General features: G+C 47.2%; 1 protein-coding gene across 1 annotated transcript in view; it reads left to right on the top strand.

The window, feature by feature from the left end:
- Positions 1–12,693, top strand: part of LOC6601276 (5-hydroxytryptamine receptor 1A) — a 36,476-nt gene extending 23,783 nt beyond the window's left edge. Inside the window, exons 2-9 of the mRNA XM_026986547.1 lie at positions 5,732–5,960; positions 6,048–6,173; positions 6,572–6,688; positions 8,804–8,876; positions 8,974–9,401; positions 9,598–9,729; positions 9,891–10,016; positions 10,775–12,693. Coding sequence (XP_026842348.1) covers positions 5,739–5,960; positions 6,048–6,173; positions 6,572–6,688; positions 8,804–8,876; positions 8,974–9,401; positions 9,598–9,729; positions 9,891–10,016; positions 10,775–11,548 — 1,998 coding nt within the window. The 5' untranslated portion in view covers positions 5,732–5,738 and the 3' untranslated portion in view covers positions 11,549–12,693. The remainder of the gene's footprint in view (positions 1–5,731; positions 5,961–6,047; positions 6,174–6,571; positions 6,689–8,803; positions 8,877–8,973; positions 9,402–9,597; positions 9,730–9,890; positions 10,017–10,774) is intronic.
- The last annotated feature ends 1,094 nt before the right edge of the window (positions 12,694–13,787 follow it).

Below are 13,787 nucleotides of genomic sequence, written 5' to 3'. Positions count from 1 at the left end.
CCGATCGTTCAACATGTGTTGCCCTTAATTAGTTCCATAGCGGCTGTGATTAAAACTGCTGCCAAAAGTTACAAATGGGGAGTCGTTTAAGGAAGAGAAAAACATATACATACATACATATGGGACACTGATTGCCACACATTGGATCTGGGAATCAAATGAAGCGAAGAAACAGTGTCCTACCCAGTCGCAGTCACGGTGACCGCAATATTTCGTTCTTTTAACTCCTTTGCAATGCCAAAAGTAATTAAAACAAATATTTATATCGGCACCAGGGAAAATATGGCGTATGCGACGATGCATTGTTCGACTCGGTTTCATGGAACTATGTCCATTGTTTCTGGGGAAAGCGCGGAAAGACCTCCATTGTTCCAGGCAACAAAAGCCAGCTGGTATTTTCCACTCACATTTAATGAATTATTAATTTTAATTACTTTCCAATTAAACATCAATTACACAAGCTCCTTGAGCCTCCGACTTAAAGTCTGTGCATCGGCGCTGGATGTCGTGATTACAGCCAAGTGTGTCTAAGAGGACGCATCCAATCAGGCATCATTAGGACCCCTACGGCATAATCCGCATGATCCTCATGAGTGGGAGTAGTAGCAGTAGTAGTAGGAGGTGTGGGGCCATCCGTACATCAATCCACATAATTAATGAGAACTCGCTGCGGGTGCCAGTCTCTTTGCATTAATATCCGCGGCCCCGCAGTCAAGTTGAATGGCAAACACCTTCCGATTGAGCACTAATTAACCATACCCATCGCCATCCCCATCCCCATCCCCATCCCTCGTTGGCCATAATCTCTTTTGGTCTTTCGTCAAACAGGAACTTCAAAGTCTCGAATCGAAAAACGCCAAAAGGCTTACTATAATTACATGCACCGACTACTCAACACGGTCCAACTCAGCCTCTGCAGCCGCCTTCGCATGCACCATGCAGCATGTGGCATGCACCTGCCGCCAAAGGAAGACAAACCACGGCAGGAGGGAGGGAGCCTGGAAAAGTAGACCATCAGAGGAAGCTCCTCTTGTTTCGTACTTGAAAACGTAACATGTGTAACCCCACCCATCCCCACCCATGCGGCTCAAAGACAAGGATTTCTCTGTCGCAGCAAAGAACCAGATTAATAATGTAATGGAAATGAGATCTAAGGAAAAGTCTGGACTTACATAGTTAGAGAGTAGGGGGAGAAGAATGGAAAGGCCTGCAGTCTCGTTGCTCTCTCCATATACCCTTTTTCAATGTTTGCAGTATTCCTATCACATTTCTTCTAAATTTGCTTCATCCATTCTCTTCCAAGAAACCTTCAAATGTTGCCTCTAATTTCTTTTGACTTTTAAACGTGCCCTGCACATCCTATGGCTGTCTTCTGTTTGTGGGCAGGGGGCTGGGTGATGGGTGATCGGGGAGGGGGGGAGGGGGGAATGGGTTCCATGGTCCATTGTCTGCTGATTTCATGCGATTTCGGTGTGTATGGCGCATACTTCATAGCAAGTTTGATGCAACTTTCGAAAACATTTACGCCATTTTTATGTGTACGTGATAACGCATATGGCAAACGGAAAAGTTCCTCCAAACACACACACACACACACACACACACACGCACAAGCTGAAAGGGAGAGCGGAGAGCGGAGAAAGGGGATCCTTTGGGGATTCGGTTTATGGCTGCGGCGGGAAGCTCTTTAATTGCAGCCAAGCGGGCGATTATTTTGGAAAGTTGTTCGTTTATTTTTTTGTTTTTAGCAGCTTTTAGCGAGCGAAACAGAATCACAAATGCCGTGCACGTATTTATTAAATTCCGTTTGCACCGTTTTCGGGGTTAAACAACTTTTCAGCCCAGCTCCCGCCCCCCATTTATGGGGGGTGTGTGAATGGTGGAGGCCTATATCCACACATGCCTGCGGAGGCGTGCTTCCCTTGGCATGCCTAGTGGGTGGGTGGGCGAGTGTCTGGAGCGGAGGCTTGAGCTTCCATTCAAATTCTTTTAATCTGCATTACTATATTTGGATTATATTGAATCTGAATCAATAATTCATATTAAGCCTGATTTATGTGCCGCCCCGCGCCAAGGCAATGCAAAAGGTGGAAGGGGGAGGGGGAGGGGGAGGGGGGAGGTCTAAGGGCACGTACTGCCATTATGCAGACATAATGTTGGTTAATTTGCATCGACTGCAGCACAAAGGAGCTGCTTGTCAAAAGTTTTCACGTACGTTGTAATTGAGGGGGAATATTAAATGAAAACTTTTCGTAAAGGAAGTGCTTTCGTTGGCCTAAGGAGCCTGTGCAGATAATACAATGCACATATTTGTGCAATGTATTTAAGTAATAATAATTAACACACACTTGAGCAAATGAAGTGAGTTTTAATTGGAATTCCAAGGGCGGAATGTCAGATATTTATCGTTGAAATATCAACCATCTTCCAAGGCAAGCTGTCTTCAGAAATTAAATGCTTATTATTCAAAAGTAAACACACACTTCTGGCAGCCACTGTTGACACGTGAAACGACAACTTCTGGGGAAAATTCATTTCGCATTTCGTATTTCGTGTGCGACAGGTTGGCCTTGAATAAATTTCCACTTTTCAGTGACAGGATCAGTGGCAGGAGGACATCAATTAGCGCATCTGCTGCTTGTGTTGCGAGGCCTGGTGGCACTGCCTTTCAACGAAGTTAATTAACCCCGAACAACCCAACCAAGGCAATCTGTGGCAATAACTAGTCGATTTACGCCATTGCCTTTCATTCTTCGGCTGAATGCGCTTCATCCTTGGCTGCTGCATGGATGCTGCATGCTGGATGGTCTCTGGATCCTGCAGACTCTGCACTCGACCACAAATTCGCTCTAAGCACTTGCCATGCCCCAACAAACCAGGGCAATCAGTCAACGGGTGTGGCTCGTGCTCTGTTCCTGGCTCTGTCTCTGTCTCTGTCTCTGTCTCTGGCCCCGTCCCCGACTTGGGCGTTTTGTCAAACGGAATCAGCTTTGACCCATGTGCGAAGTGTGCTGCCGGCGGGCAAATCTTATAAATAAGCCAGAGAGCTGGTTGCATGCTGCAAAAAAGCAGCTCGTTGCCAGCAAATTTGCATCTGAAACACACACTCTGTGCCACACGCACATTGTGGCCTGTCAGCGTTGGCTTAAGGACAAAACAGGAGCAGCAACCTTATATGGTCCTTCTGCAGGAGCTGCGTGTAAATGTGCATGAAATGAAATGCATCGTCAGGCAGGAGTTGCCTCCTTTCGGGGGGTTTTGTGCATTAACACGCACGCATAGAGGACCCCCAAACACACACCCACACACACATCCTTTGGGTGAATTCCGAATCGGTGTCCTTCCTTCCTGTCCCACATGCTGCAGTGTGCGTCCGTGCCGTGTTCCTGCTCCGGTGGCTCCTGGTGGCCATTGTTTTTTATGCGCAGCCGAAATTCGGGCAGGGGAACAAGTCCTTGCAGTCCACTCCTATGCGCAGGAGGTAGGACTTTTATTTCTTTATCATTTGGCAGGCAACAATAAAGCGGCTAAAGCGCAGCGAGTTGTCATCCGCTGGTGCCAGAGCCCGTGCCAAGTTACTGCTATAACTTAAAGCCCGGATTATGCCAGGCAACGAGAGCTCCTGTGGGCGCTGTGTGGGCGGCACGCTGGGTGGTGTGAGGTGGCGTGGCATGGCATGGCGTGTCTGCTGCATCAGCAACTGCGGCTGCTGCTGGTGATGTTTCTGCGGCTCCTAATGATATGCAATAGCTCTGCCGTTCAACGCCACTAATGGAAGTAACTTGAGTGTAAATTCAAAAGCGGATTGCGGCTCTCTAATCCGGCAACTAAATTATTTATTCTGCATTTGTCTTTTGTCGATTCTCCGTCTCTTCTATGAAGCATTGTAACCACTGCTGCCACTGCCACTCCCACTGCCACTGCCACTGCTGCTGTTGCTGCACTGTCCTCAAATTTCGTATGGAAATTTCGTTTATTTTAATGGCATTTGCCACGTGACCCATCGATGGGTTTCCATTGGGTTTTTACGATGATAATGGCGCCGTTAGCGCTTCCTCCGCGTTTCATTGCCATTTTCGCTGTGAATTTTAAAACAATTACGCGGTCTGGCATTTGAGTCCTGGATTCGGTTTCCTTTTTCCCCATCAGCGCAGCAGCTGGAAAGGACTTCTCCTCTATTTCCGTGTGTGTGCTTCGGTTTCGGGTTGCAGTTGCAACTCTTCGATTACGCCAGACTTAACAATACGAGGAATTAAGCGAATGTCCCCATTTTCATTACTCTGAAAATTTAAATTGGTTTTCCCACACACACACACACATAGTGTCCTGTTTCGATGGGACAACTGCTACCTCAGCCACTTCCAAATTCCTAATTGATTCGGACTAAATTGAAGATTTATCACCGCTTTGATAATGGAAAAACCTGAAGCTGAGGCTGAAGCTGAGGCCAAGGCTGGGGTTAAGTTATGAGCCACAGATAACTTAATAGTGCGGATAGGACAATCTCTCGGACAGCGCTGGGAGACAGGGAGGGAGGGACAGAGCCATCCCCCACCCGCACCCCCACCGCCACATTAGCGTACTAAATCCACTAGTCGAAGGGGCTTAATGTTTTCCAGTTCGGTTATATATCATACGGTGATTTGTGCCGACTCTCGGCCGACTCTCTGGCGACCCACAGACGGCCGACGAGGCACTATAAATCAAGGCGCGCCGCCCATATCCTTGGAGCTCTGGGATATGGCAGAAGCAGACTGTGCGACGTGGATATGCGTATGCGTGGCGAAACTTAATAAGGAATGCGACAACAAACAAATGATGCAAATAGCGACAGAGCGACAGAGTGAAAGCTGTTCTTTAAAGCTCTTCCCCGAAACATTTCTCAGTGTCATTCCAGAGACGAAGACGTAACCATTCAGATATACAGAGGTCCGCAAAGAGATACGTATACGTACCACCAAAGAGGGAGATCGAGAGAGAGACATCAACATCAACGTCTGGCAGGCTGGCAAAACAGATGGACCGTCAGGCAGGCAGGCAGGAAGGGAGCAAGGGAGCAAGGGAGAATGGGAGGATGGGTGATGCGAGTTTTCTTTTGATTTATCGCGAATGAGTACTAAAACAAAGACGGAGGGAGCGAAACGAAACCCGAGGGATCTCTCAAACTCATCCAATTATCCTGTTAAGTTTCATTATGTCAGTGTGCTGTTTTTGGGCCAGGAAGGAAGTGCCGCCATATTGGGGGACGGGCCGGGCCGGTCCGGGCCGGGCCGTTGTTCGCCATTGTTCCTGGTGCAGAGACCGAGTGCTGTGGCTGCTCTTTGGAGTGACAACATTGCGGTTTCGTGTAGATGTCATCGACGTCATGCGAGAACCGGCCGCAGGACCGGGCCCGCATCCTATCCGCCATTCTCTGTCCTGCTCTGCTCTACTCCGCCCTGTCTGATAAATTGTCAGCGTGCGGCGTCGCTTTCACATGCTTTGACTTGATTATGGCGTAACAAATTGTCGCCATTTTGCATTTCTCGCTGCGGAAAAAGGGGAAACGCAACGACGGGGCGAACGGATACGGAAGGCGCATCGCTCGTCGCTCGCCCGCTCGACGGCTGGCTTTTGTGCCTTTCGGGGCCGAAAAGGCAATCAAATACGAACTAAGCGCGAGGCAATATTTAAGCCCCTTTCAGAGTTTTGCAGACTAGAGTTTTTCAGCCATTCTCATCCATCTTTTCAGCTTTGCGATGGATCTGAAGACTGGCACACTACTGGTTGCACCCGCCGTGAAGAACTCCAGCTGCTCGCATCCCCGCTACTCGGGCCACAACTTCATCGCGCACATCGGCATTGCGGAGACCATCGAGGCGGTCCTCATTCTGGTCCTCACACTGGGCGTCATCGGTGCCAATTGTCTGGTCATTTTTGTCATAAACAACCGTCGCTATGCCGCCTACATTCACCAACAGGTGAGGGTCCATGTCCATGTCCCTCCATCCTGTGCCTGTGCCTGTGCCTGTGGCAACCCCAAATAATCCGTTTATGTACCATTTAAGCCACGTTATCTACTCACCTCTCTGGCACTGAATGACCTGACAATTGGCCTGCTAATTACACCGTTTGGGCTAATGCCGGCATTGTTCCACTGCTGGCCATATGGCGAGATCTTCTGTCAGATACAGGTGAGTGAGTGAGTGAGTGAGTGAGCGAGTGTCCAACAACAGGTGGAGATGGTCGGAAATACAATAATGTGCCGTCCAGTGCGGCCAACTAACCCACTGCCACACAATGTCCTGTGATGGGTAATTAGAGGACACAGATACAGGCAATTAGGGATGCGATTTGTGCGTGCAAAGCTTATGGCTTTTGGCGTTATGGTTAATACAATCAATACAAATCATACAGAAGTATGGTGCGGGTATCTGAAAGGATGAGCAAATTCCAGTGCAAGTATTTTCATCAGTTTTTCCGCGGTACTTGCGAATGCGAAAGGGAACAACGTGCAATTTCTATGTACTATAAATATATTGCATTATAAAATTGAAAACCATCTAACCTCTCGCCTCTTCGCTTCCCTTAGGCCCTGCTGCGCGGGGCGCTCTCGCAGCAGAGCGCCGTGATACTCGTCTGCATGGCCGTCGACCGCTACATGTGTGCGCTGCATCCGCGGCGCTACTACCAGCACTCCAGCAAGAAGGTAAGTGTGTGGGCTGCAGCTGCAGCTGCAGCTGCAGATAAGGCACGGATCCGGGCTATCCTCGAGATAGCGATTTATCCGCAACACGAAACGAAGCGAAGGCGAAACAAAAACGAAGCCAAAGCGAAACAAAAGCAAAACGTTGACAAAATTACAACAAATTACAAGAAATCACGCGCCAATAAAAATCAAAAACAACAGCTTTCTAGGAGCCAATTACGCAGGCATAAATAAGGATAATGGGCTTTAAGCTCCTTGCCAGTCATTAAAAAAAAAACAAACAAACAGACCAAGCCGAAAGAGAGAATGGGAGAATGAAATAGCAGAGCCAGCAAAATAGAAACCGGAACCCAATAGACATTCGAAAAGTGTATAAAAAAGAGATAAACAAACGAAGGAGGCGAACAGTAGGGCGGGTGATTTTTTACGCGCATTGACTTTGGCTAAGTGCGAGGACCACAGCCAACTCCGGGACCCAAGGACCCAAGGACCCAAGGCCCCATGGACCGAAGGGCCAAGGAAAGCAGGCAAATGAAGCGGCACCTCCCACGGAAACCGCAGGCAGAGCGCCAAAGAGCCAAACAGCCAAAGAGCAGCAAACGGGGCAGCATCCAACTCTCCAACTCTCCCTCTATTTCCCTTTTCCACTTTTACATCATAATTTATGAGGCCCCACTCTGAAAAAGAGAGGAAAAATGCTTTTGCCAACAAGCGTTAATTACCATTAAAAAATAAATAAAAAAGGAAGCCCTTAAAGCAAATACAACGATAACAAATATTTCAAGAATTTGTACAATTTTTCATAACTGTTATTCGGAAATGTGCACAAATGGAACTGCCGTCAAATGCAGTTCTTCCCAGGACTGTAATTTTTGCTCCCAATATCGTAGGCATAATAAATTTAAGGACCAGCCAATGAAATAATGTTTGTTGCAAATATTTACATACAATTTCCTTGCACTCGGAATTTTTTCGTTTCTTTTTGCTGCCTGGCATGCGAAAATGGAGCACCAAAGTGACCAAAATTGGCGCACTGCCACGCCCCGTTCGCCTTTATATGAGTTTTCCATGTCGAAAACTAATAAATGGTTCCTGAATGTTGAGGCAGAACCTAAAAAAAGCCTGCAAAAACTTTAAACCTTTAATTTTTCATAATTTTAAAAGTGCCATAAACACAGAACTTTTTGTTTGGTAAAAGAAAAACAGAATGGAAGGAACTCTTTAAATAAACATTAAGAGGCGTATTTTTGTTCTTCTCTTCGCTCTGATGAAATTTCAAGAATAGTTATCGTTTCTCGCGTCCCAATCAAAACCAATCGAAAAGCGATGCTCGAACGGTGCTCCCGTTGGGTCTAGTGTGGCATTCAATTAAAGTAGATGTGGATGCCAAAAACTGTTTGCCTCATAATATAATTTTATTCAGTACTAAACTCGTGGAAATGCAAGTTTCTGGTAGTTTTCGGGGTTATTCAATGTTGATATTCGGAGGTCTACAAAAGTTTTGTAAACGATAACCGGCGGTAAATTAAATAAAACAGGCCAAAGTGAAAAACGAAAAAGTTTTTTGTTCCATTCTGGGTTTTCACTCACCGGACCCTGGATCATGGACCCTGGGTCCTAGATATTTTCGAGTTCCAGTTGTGTATTGCTGTAACAATTCTGAGGGACAGGCAAATGGTCGCCAGTTCGCTCAGTCACTCAGTCAGTTAGTCAGTCAGTTATGATTGTGGCAGCCTTTTACCAAAAGCCCCTCTCTACCTTCTGTGCCTTCTGTCCGTCGGTGTGCTCTTTGTGGCAATGTTTTTCAAGTAATCAAAAGTTTTTAATTCCATTTGTGAAATTTTTGGAAACAGTTTCGTTTGATTGAGGAGTGACCGTTGCGTCTGCTATTGAGGTTAATTATTATACAAAAACATCTCTCGCAACCGTCAGTACAAATAGAAGAGCTCCTGTGGCACGTTTTGCTGCATTGGCGAACATATTTCCATGCCACATATCCGAACCATAAAAAATGTGCATCAGAAACGTGGTCACAAGTCCAAACGTAGGAGGCTACGGGATATGAAAACAAATAGCTTAGTACACAATCTTTTTGTATATCCATGTATTTTGCAGGGTTGTGTTGCCATATTGAGCTTAACCTGGATCATCAGTCTCACGGTATTTGGCTTTCTTGTGCTGCCCAAAGGTGAGCTTATGCATTAGCCAGCCTTCTACTATGTATACTTACACACACACACACACACACACACACACACATCCGATTCTATATACCATCTACACAGGTTACTACTTCAACAATACAGGTCTAATGGCCTGCGAACCCTTCTATAGCAAGCCGTCGTATAGAATTTTATCCACATGCGCCCTCTACTTCCCCACCACCATGGTGCTGATGTACTGCTATGGGTCCAGCTTCCACATGAGCCGGTTCCGCCTGAACGATCCGACAATGCCCCTCACGGCCGCCGCCCATCATCCGCATCCGCATCTCCATCCGGCCCAGCAGCAGCAGCTCCAGCTGCAGCATCAGCATCAGCACCAACACCACCAACAGCAGCAGCAGCAGCAGCACCTATACCACGGCCACTCGCATCATCCGCACCATCCGCATCATCATCATGGGGCACCCGTGATGGGGCACCACCTAAGCATGGCGATGAGCATGGGTCTGGCCGGGATGCCGAGCATGACAAACAAGATTACCAAAAAGGTAAGCGTAAGGGTAGACGGGAGCCGAGTTCTGGGATTAAGTTAAGAGTAAATAAAATGAACTTTGGCTGCATAGTGGATACAAACAAATTGAAAACGCTATCAATATGCGCCCTCTGACGCCCAACCAAGCTTCTCGCCAACTCTCTCGAACGCGTACTCAGATAATTTTAATTACATTGTCCAATATTTCCCAGATTGTTCCCATCCAGGAGAAGAACTCCACAGGGTCCACGTCACGTTCGATGGCCGCCATTTCTTTGGGATTCATTGTTATGGTCACGCCATGGACCATACAGGAGATAGTCACTGCATGCACTGGCTCGAAGGCAAGTGGCTCCCTATGCGTTCTCCCCCTCTCTATCGTACTTCCCTTCCTTTGATACTCGGTCCGACATACGTGGCGCATACGTAATGAATGTTGAATGTTGCGCATACGCCACGTCTGTCGCATGAGCTTTGATTTCATTCCCTCTCTTTCTGTCTGCAGTTGCCGCCGTTTCTTGATTTTGTCGTCACTTGGACAGCACTGAGCAACAGTCTATGGAATCCCTTCATGTATTGGCTCCTCAACTCCGATTTCCGCCGTCTGAGTCGTCAATTGATGCCAAACAAAGTAAGTGTCTGCCCTGGGATGGCCTCTACCCTCTGGTGTGTAAGATCTATGAAGTCTGAAAACATGTTCGCTGTCCGATGTGTGCTAGCAAAAGCTGTCATAAGTCCTGATTGATTGATTGATTTGCTTATCCCTTGCTTTCAAAACACCTAACTAAAGGCGCATCCGGGACTCTGCAGATTCCATATTTTCGGTTAGAGGGTGGGAAGTGATTCGGGGCAGCTGCATAAACTTTCCGGCAACCAGAGAAACTTCACCATAAATCTCCTGGAAAAGGTGTAAGACACAGGAAGTTCTCTCTCAGGCTCCAGCAGCAAAACATCCACAAAAACAGCAACAACAACAGCTACAGCAACAGCACCAGCAACAGCACCAGCACCAGCACCAATAACGAACTGTGAAAAGTGATTTTGAATTATGTTCGAGAAAATCCAAAACGGCATTTACATTGTCTGACCCTCTCCCATCAACTCCCTCCCCCCATGACCCTGTGTCGTCCTGTCCATCCATGCATCTATTTGGGGGGGGAAGCGCAGTCAAGTTGCATGATTTACTTCCGCTCGAAATTGTAAACTCGGACGAAACTGGAGGTCAGTCTGTGGAAAATTTATGGCTCATATTTGGGGGCACAACCTTGCGGGAATTTTGTTGCAAGTTGCAAAATCCTTATTAATTTTTGGCATGGAAAAACTAAGCGAGGAAAATTTATGACGCACTCGTTTTCATTTTGGTTCTCGTTCCGTTCCGTTCCGTTTCAGTGCTTCCCCAACGAGGAAACGCCCGAGCACAAATCAGCCTGTTGTCACATCAATGCAAACGATTTCGAAATCACAACTCTTCCTGTCCCGCCGGAGCCGCCCGCCTCCCGGCCACCCGGCAACAACGGGGGGGGTGGTGGTGGTACCAGTTCTGGGGCAAGCGGAGCACTGGGTACTGGAGCCGGTGGCATTGGCAGTTCCATTGGCGGTTCTGTGCTCGGCATCTGCGGCCGCTCCAGGGCCAACAGTTTGAGCCGCAGTGCCTCGCAGTGCATCCGGAGCACGATGGGAGGCGGACACGGCCACGTGCACCAGCCATCGGCCAACGATGCGTACCCCACCATGCGGCCCGACATCGAAGGCCTCTCCGAGAAGTACTGGGGGGAGATACTCGAGCGCACCGTCAGCTCTGGCAACCTCAACGCTATGCAAAAGAGCTTGCCCCACTTTCCCTACCACCACCACATGCACCAGCTGCACCAGCCGCAGCAGCACCATCGACAGCAGCAGCAGCAGCAACAGCAGCAGCAGTCGCAGCTGCAGACCACGTCTTTCAGCAAGGCCAGCGATCTGCAGCTGAATCTGTGCAAGGACTCCACGTCCGCCTCCGACCTGGGCAAGTTCTCCAACTCGGAGCCCAAATTGTGCGAGCACCTCTTCCACGACGTCAACTGCGCCAAGAGCAAGGCACTCGGAGCCGGCGGGGGTGGCGGCATCGGCGGCGGAGAGGCTGAGTCCAAGATGTCTGCGGGTCGCAGCATTCCGGACATTTAGTACGCAGAGGACGTCATACTCGCCAGCCAGAGGGCCCGCCAGGTCACCAAGTGCTCGCACCATCCGCTGCACCAGCAGGCCCGGCTGCACCATGGCGTCCACCATACGAGCAGTCTGCGGCTGAACCGCATCCGCGTCTCCTGCCACAGTCCGCCGCCAGAGGTCACAGCCGCCTCCTCCATGGCCGAGTATCGCAAGTGAAGACAAATCCTTTGATCGGGGGAAATGGTTTAACCATAGAATGAGTGTCTGTGTCTATCTTAAATGTCGCATGATCCTGCAAATATAATATGTGTGTCGTCTATTATGTAGGATTTCAATACAAAGATATCGTAAATATTGGCCTGCTGTAGATCCTTTGCTCTAAGAACTTTCCCATCGAATCTTCAATCGAATCAGATTGGATAGGATAGGATCGGATCGGATCGGATCGGAATCGGCCATGAAAATCAAATGTTAACCATAGTAAGTGTTCATTCAGTGTTTGTGATACCCTAAGACACCCTGCAGATAAATAAAGGTTGCGTGTTGTATGTGCATGTGTATGTGTGAGCATTAACTAAATCAAAGATATTATGTGTGTAAATTAGGTACGATTATGCTAATGTATTGTCTATGGGGCAGCCAGGTTGACTTTCAAAAGGAAAGAAAGCTGTCCAGAAGCGCAAAATGTAAACTTTACAGGAGAAGTCAGACTTTCCTCTCTCAGATACTGTACGTGTGTGTCTGTGGTGTATCCTTTCCCCCTCTATGAGCATTCGTTCCCATCTTCTGGGTCGGGCATATGAATGGATATGGATCTTAAAGCGTTGTGGTTAATCATAGTCCTAGTTCTCTAACTCCAATCGAATCGAATCTGAATACTATTGAAATTACGAGTATACTCACTGTCTAACCAATCGGAATCGGAATCAAAAACAAAATCAAATCCTAACTTTGTGATTGTCAAGAATTTAAGTTTAGTCGGTGTAAAATTATTGTTAAACCATCCTCTAATTTGTAGCTATAACGGATTAGTTAAATTAAATCAATTTACTGTCTAAGCGAACTCTAGTTTAGTCCTTATCAAATACAACAATAGATATGCATAGGATCAACGAAAGATACATAACTACGAGTATAAATGGATTTAAAGGCAATACCAAATAAATATCAAGAAAACAAGCAAAAAGGCACAAGTGGTTTTATTTACAACGAAAATCAATATTTTTCATCTACCTTAAATAATTCTCATCTCTCTTCCCCATATAAAGGAACTCGTAATCTAATAGCAATTACATTGAAACCGTTTAACAAAAGGCAGCCAACAAAATGATCCCAAAAAAGTAACACAAAACAAAAAAAAAAAAAAAAATAAAAATCCCAAACACAACACCCACATTCACATCCATGAAAAACTTCGACTGAAACGAAGCTAAATAAATTAAAAATTATTCAAATTTGATTTTTATTGCGCCTCAAAAAACTCTCCCTGCCCCCTTTGCCCCAGATGACAGCGTGGCGGCCCAGTGATGCCCAAAATTCAAATTAATATCGCAAACTGCGTTCAAATTTTCATCTGGCCACACAACAGCGGGCGAACAAAAAAACCGACAAAAGGAGCAGCGAAAGAAGTGCAAGGGAAACGCACAGGAAAAGTTGAAAAACTAATTTTCACAAAACAATTTTCAGAAGCGGCATTCGCTCCGCACCTCCTGCCCCAATCCCCTGGGGGCCGCGGCTTCTTTGGCAATTTGAATCTCAAACTGAATCTGAATCCGAATCTGAATCCAAATTTGAATGTGGACTCTTCTCTCATGCCCCGAAAAAATTACTCGCTCCGCTGCACTTTGTAACAATAATCGCCGGTGTTTGCCGTCTGACCACGCCTACCGGCTGCCGAATGCCGCATGCCGCATGCCGCCTGCGACAGCATCAGCCTGAGATTCTGCGTGAGGGTAAAAAACTTTTTGCATGAAAGTCAACTTTCCACCGCTTTCGGTCCGGTCCGGTCCGCACACATTTCTTGTTTTTCTTTCTCCGATTCCCATTTGCCCGCCATCAGAGTTTTCTGTATAATTTGACGCCCGACGGGGATTGGATTTTGCACCATTTGGAGGCACCATTACTCTGCCTGGCCCTCCTCTCACAAGGTTTCGCTTAATTTTATTAACGCTAATTGGGGTTCATCTAATTGCGGCATAGCTTGGCACAGCATCCGGCGCGTTCTATCCTGTGGAGCAGTTTCAAAAAGTTTGAT

The sequence above is a fragment of the Drosophila persimilis genome, unplaced genomic scaffold, assembly GCF_003286085.1.
Source record: "Drosophila persimilis strain 14011-0111.01,24,50 unplaced genomic scaffold, DperRS2 tig00000002-arrow-pilon, whole genome shotgun sequence".
In the NCBI taxonomy this organism is placed as follows: domain Eukaryota; kingdom Metazoa; phylum Arthropoda; class Insecta; order Diptera; family Drosophilidae; genus Drosophila; species Drosophila persimilis.
Note: the sequence above shows the minus strand (reverse complement) of the source record. Positions and strands in the feature narration are given on the sequence as shown.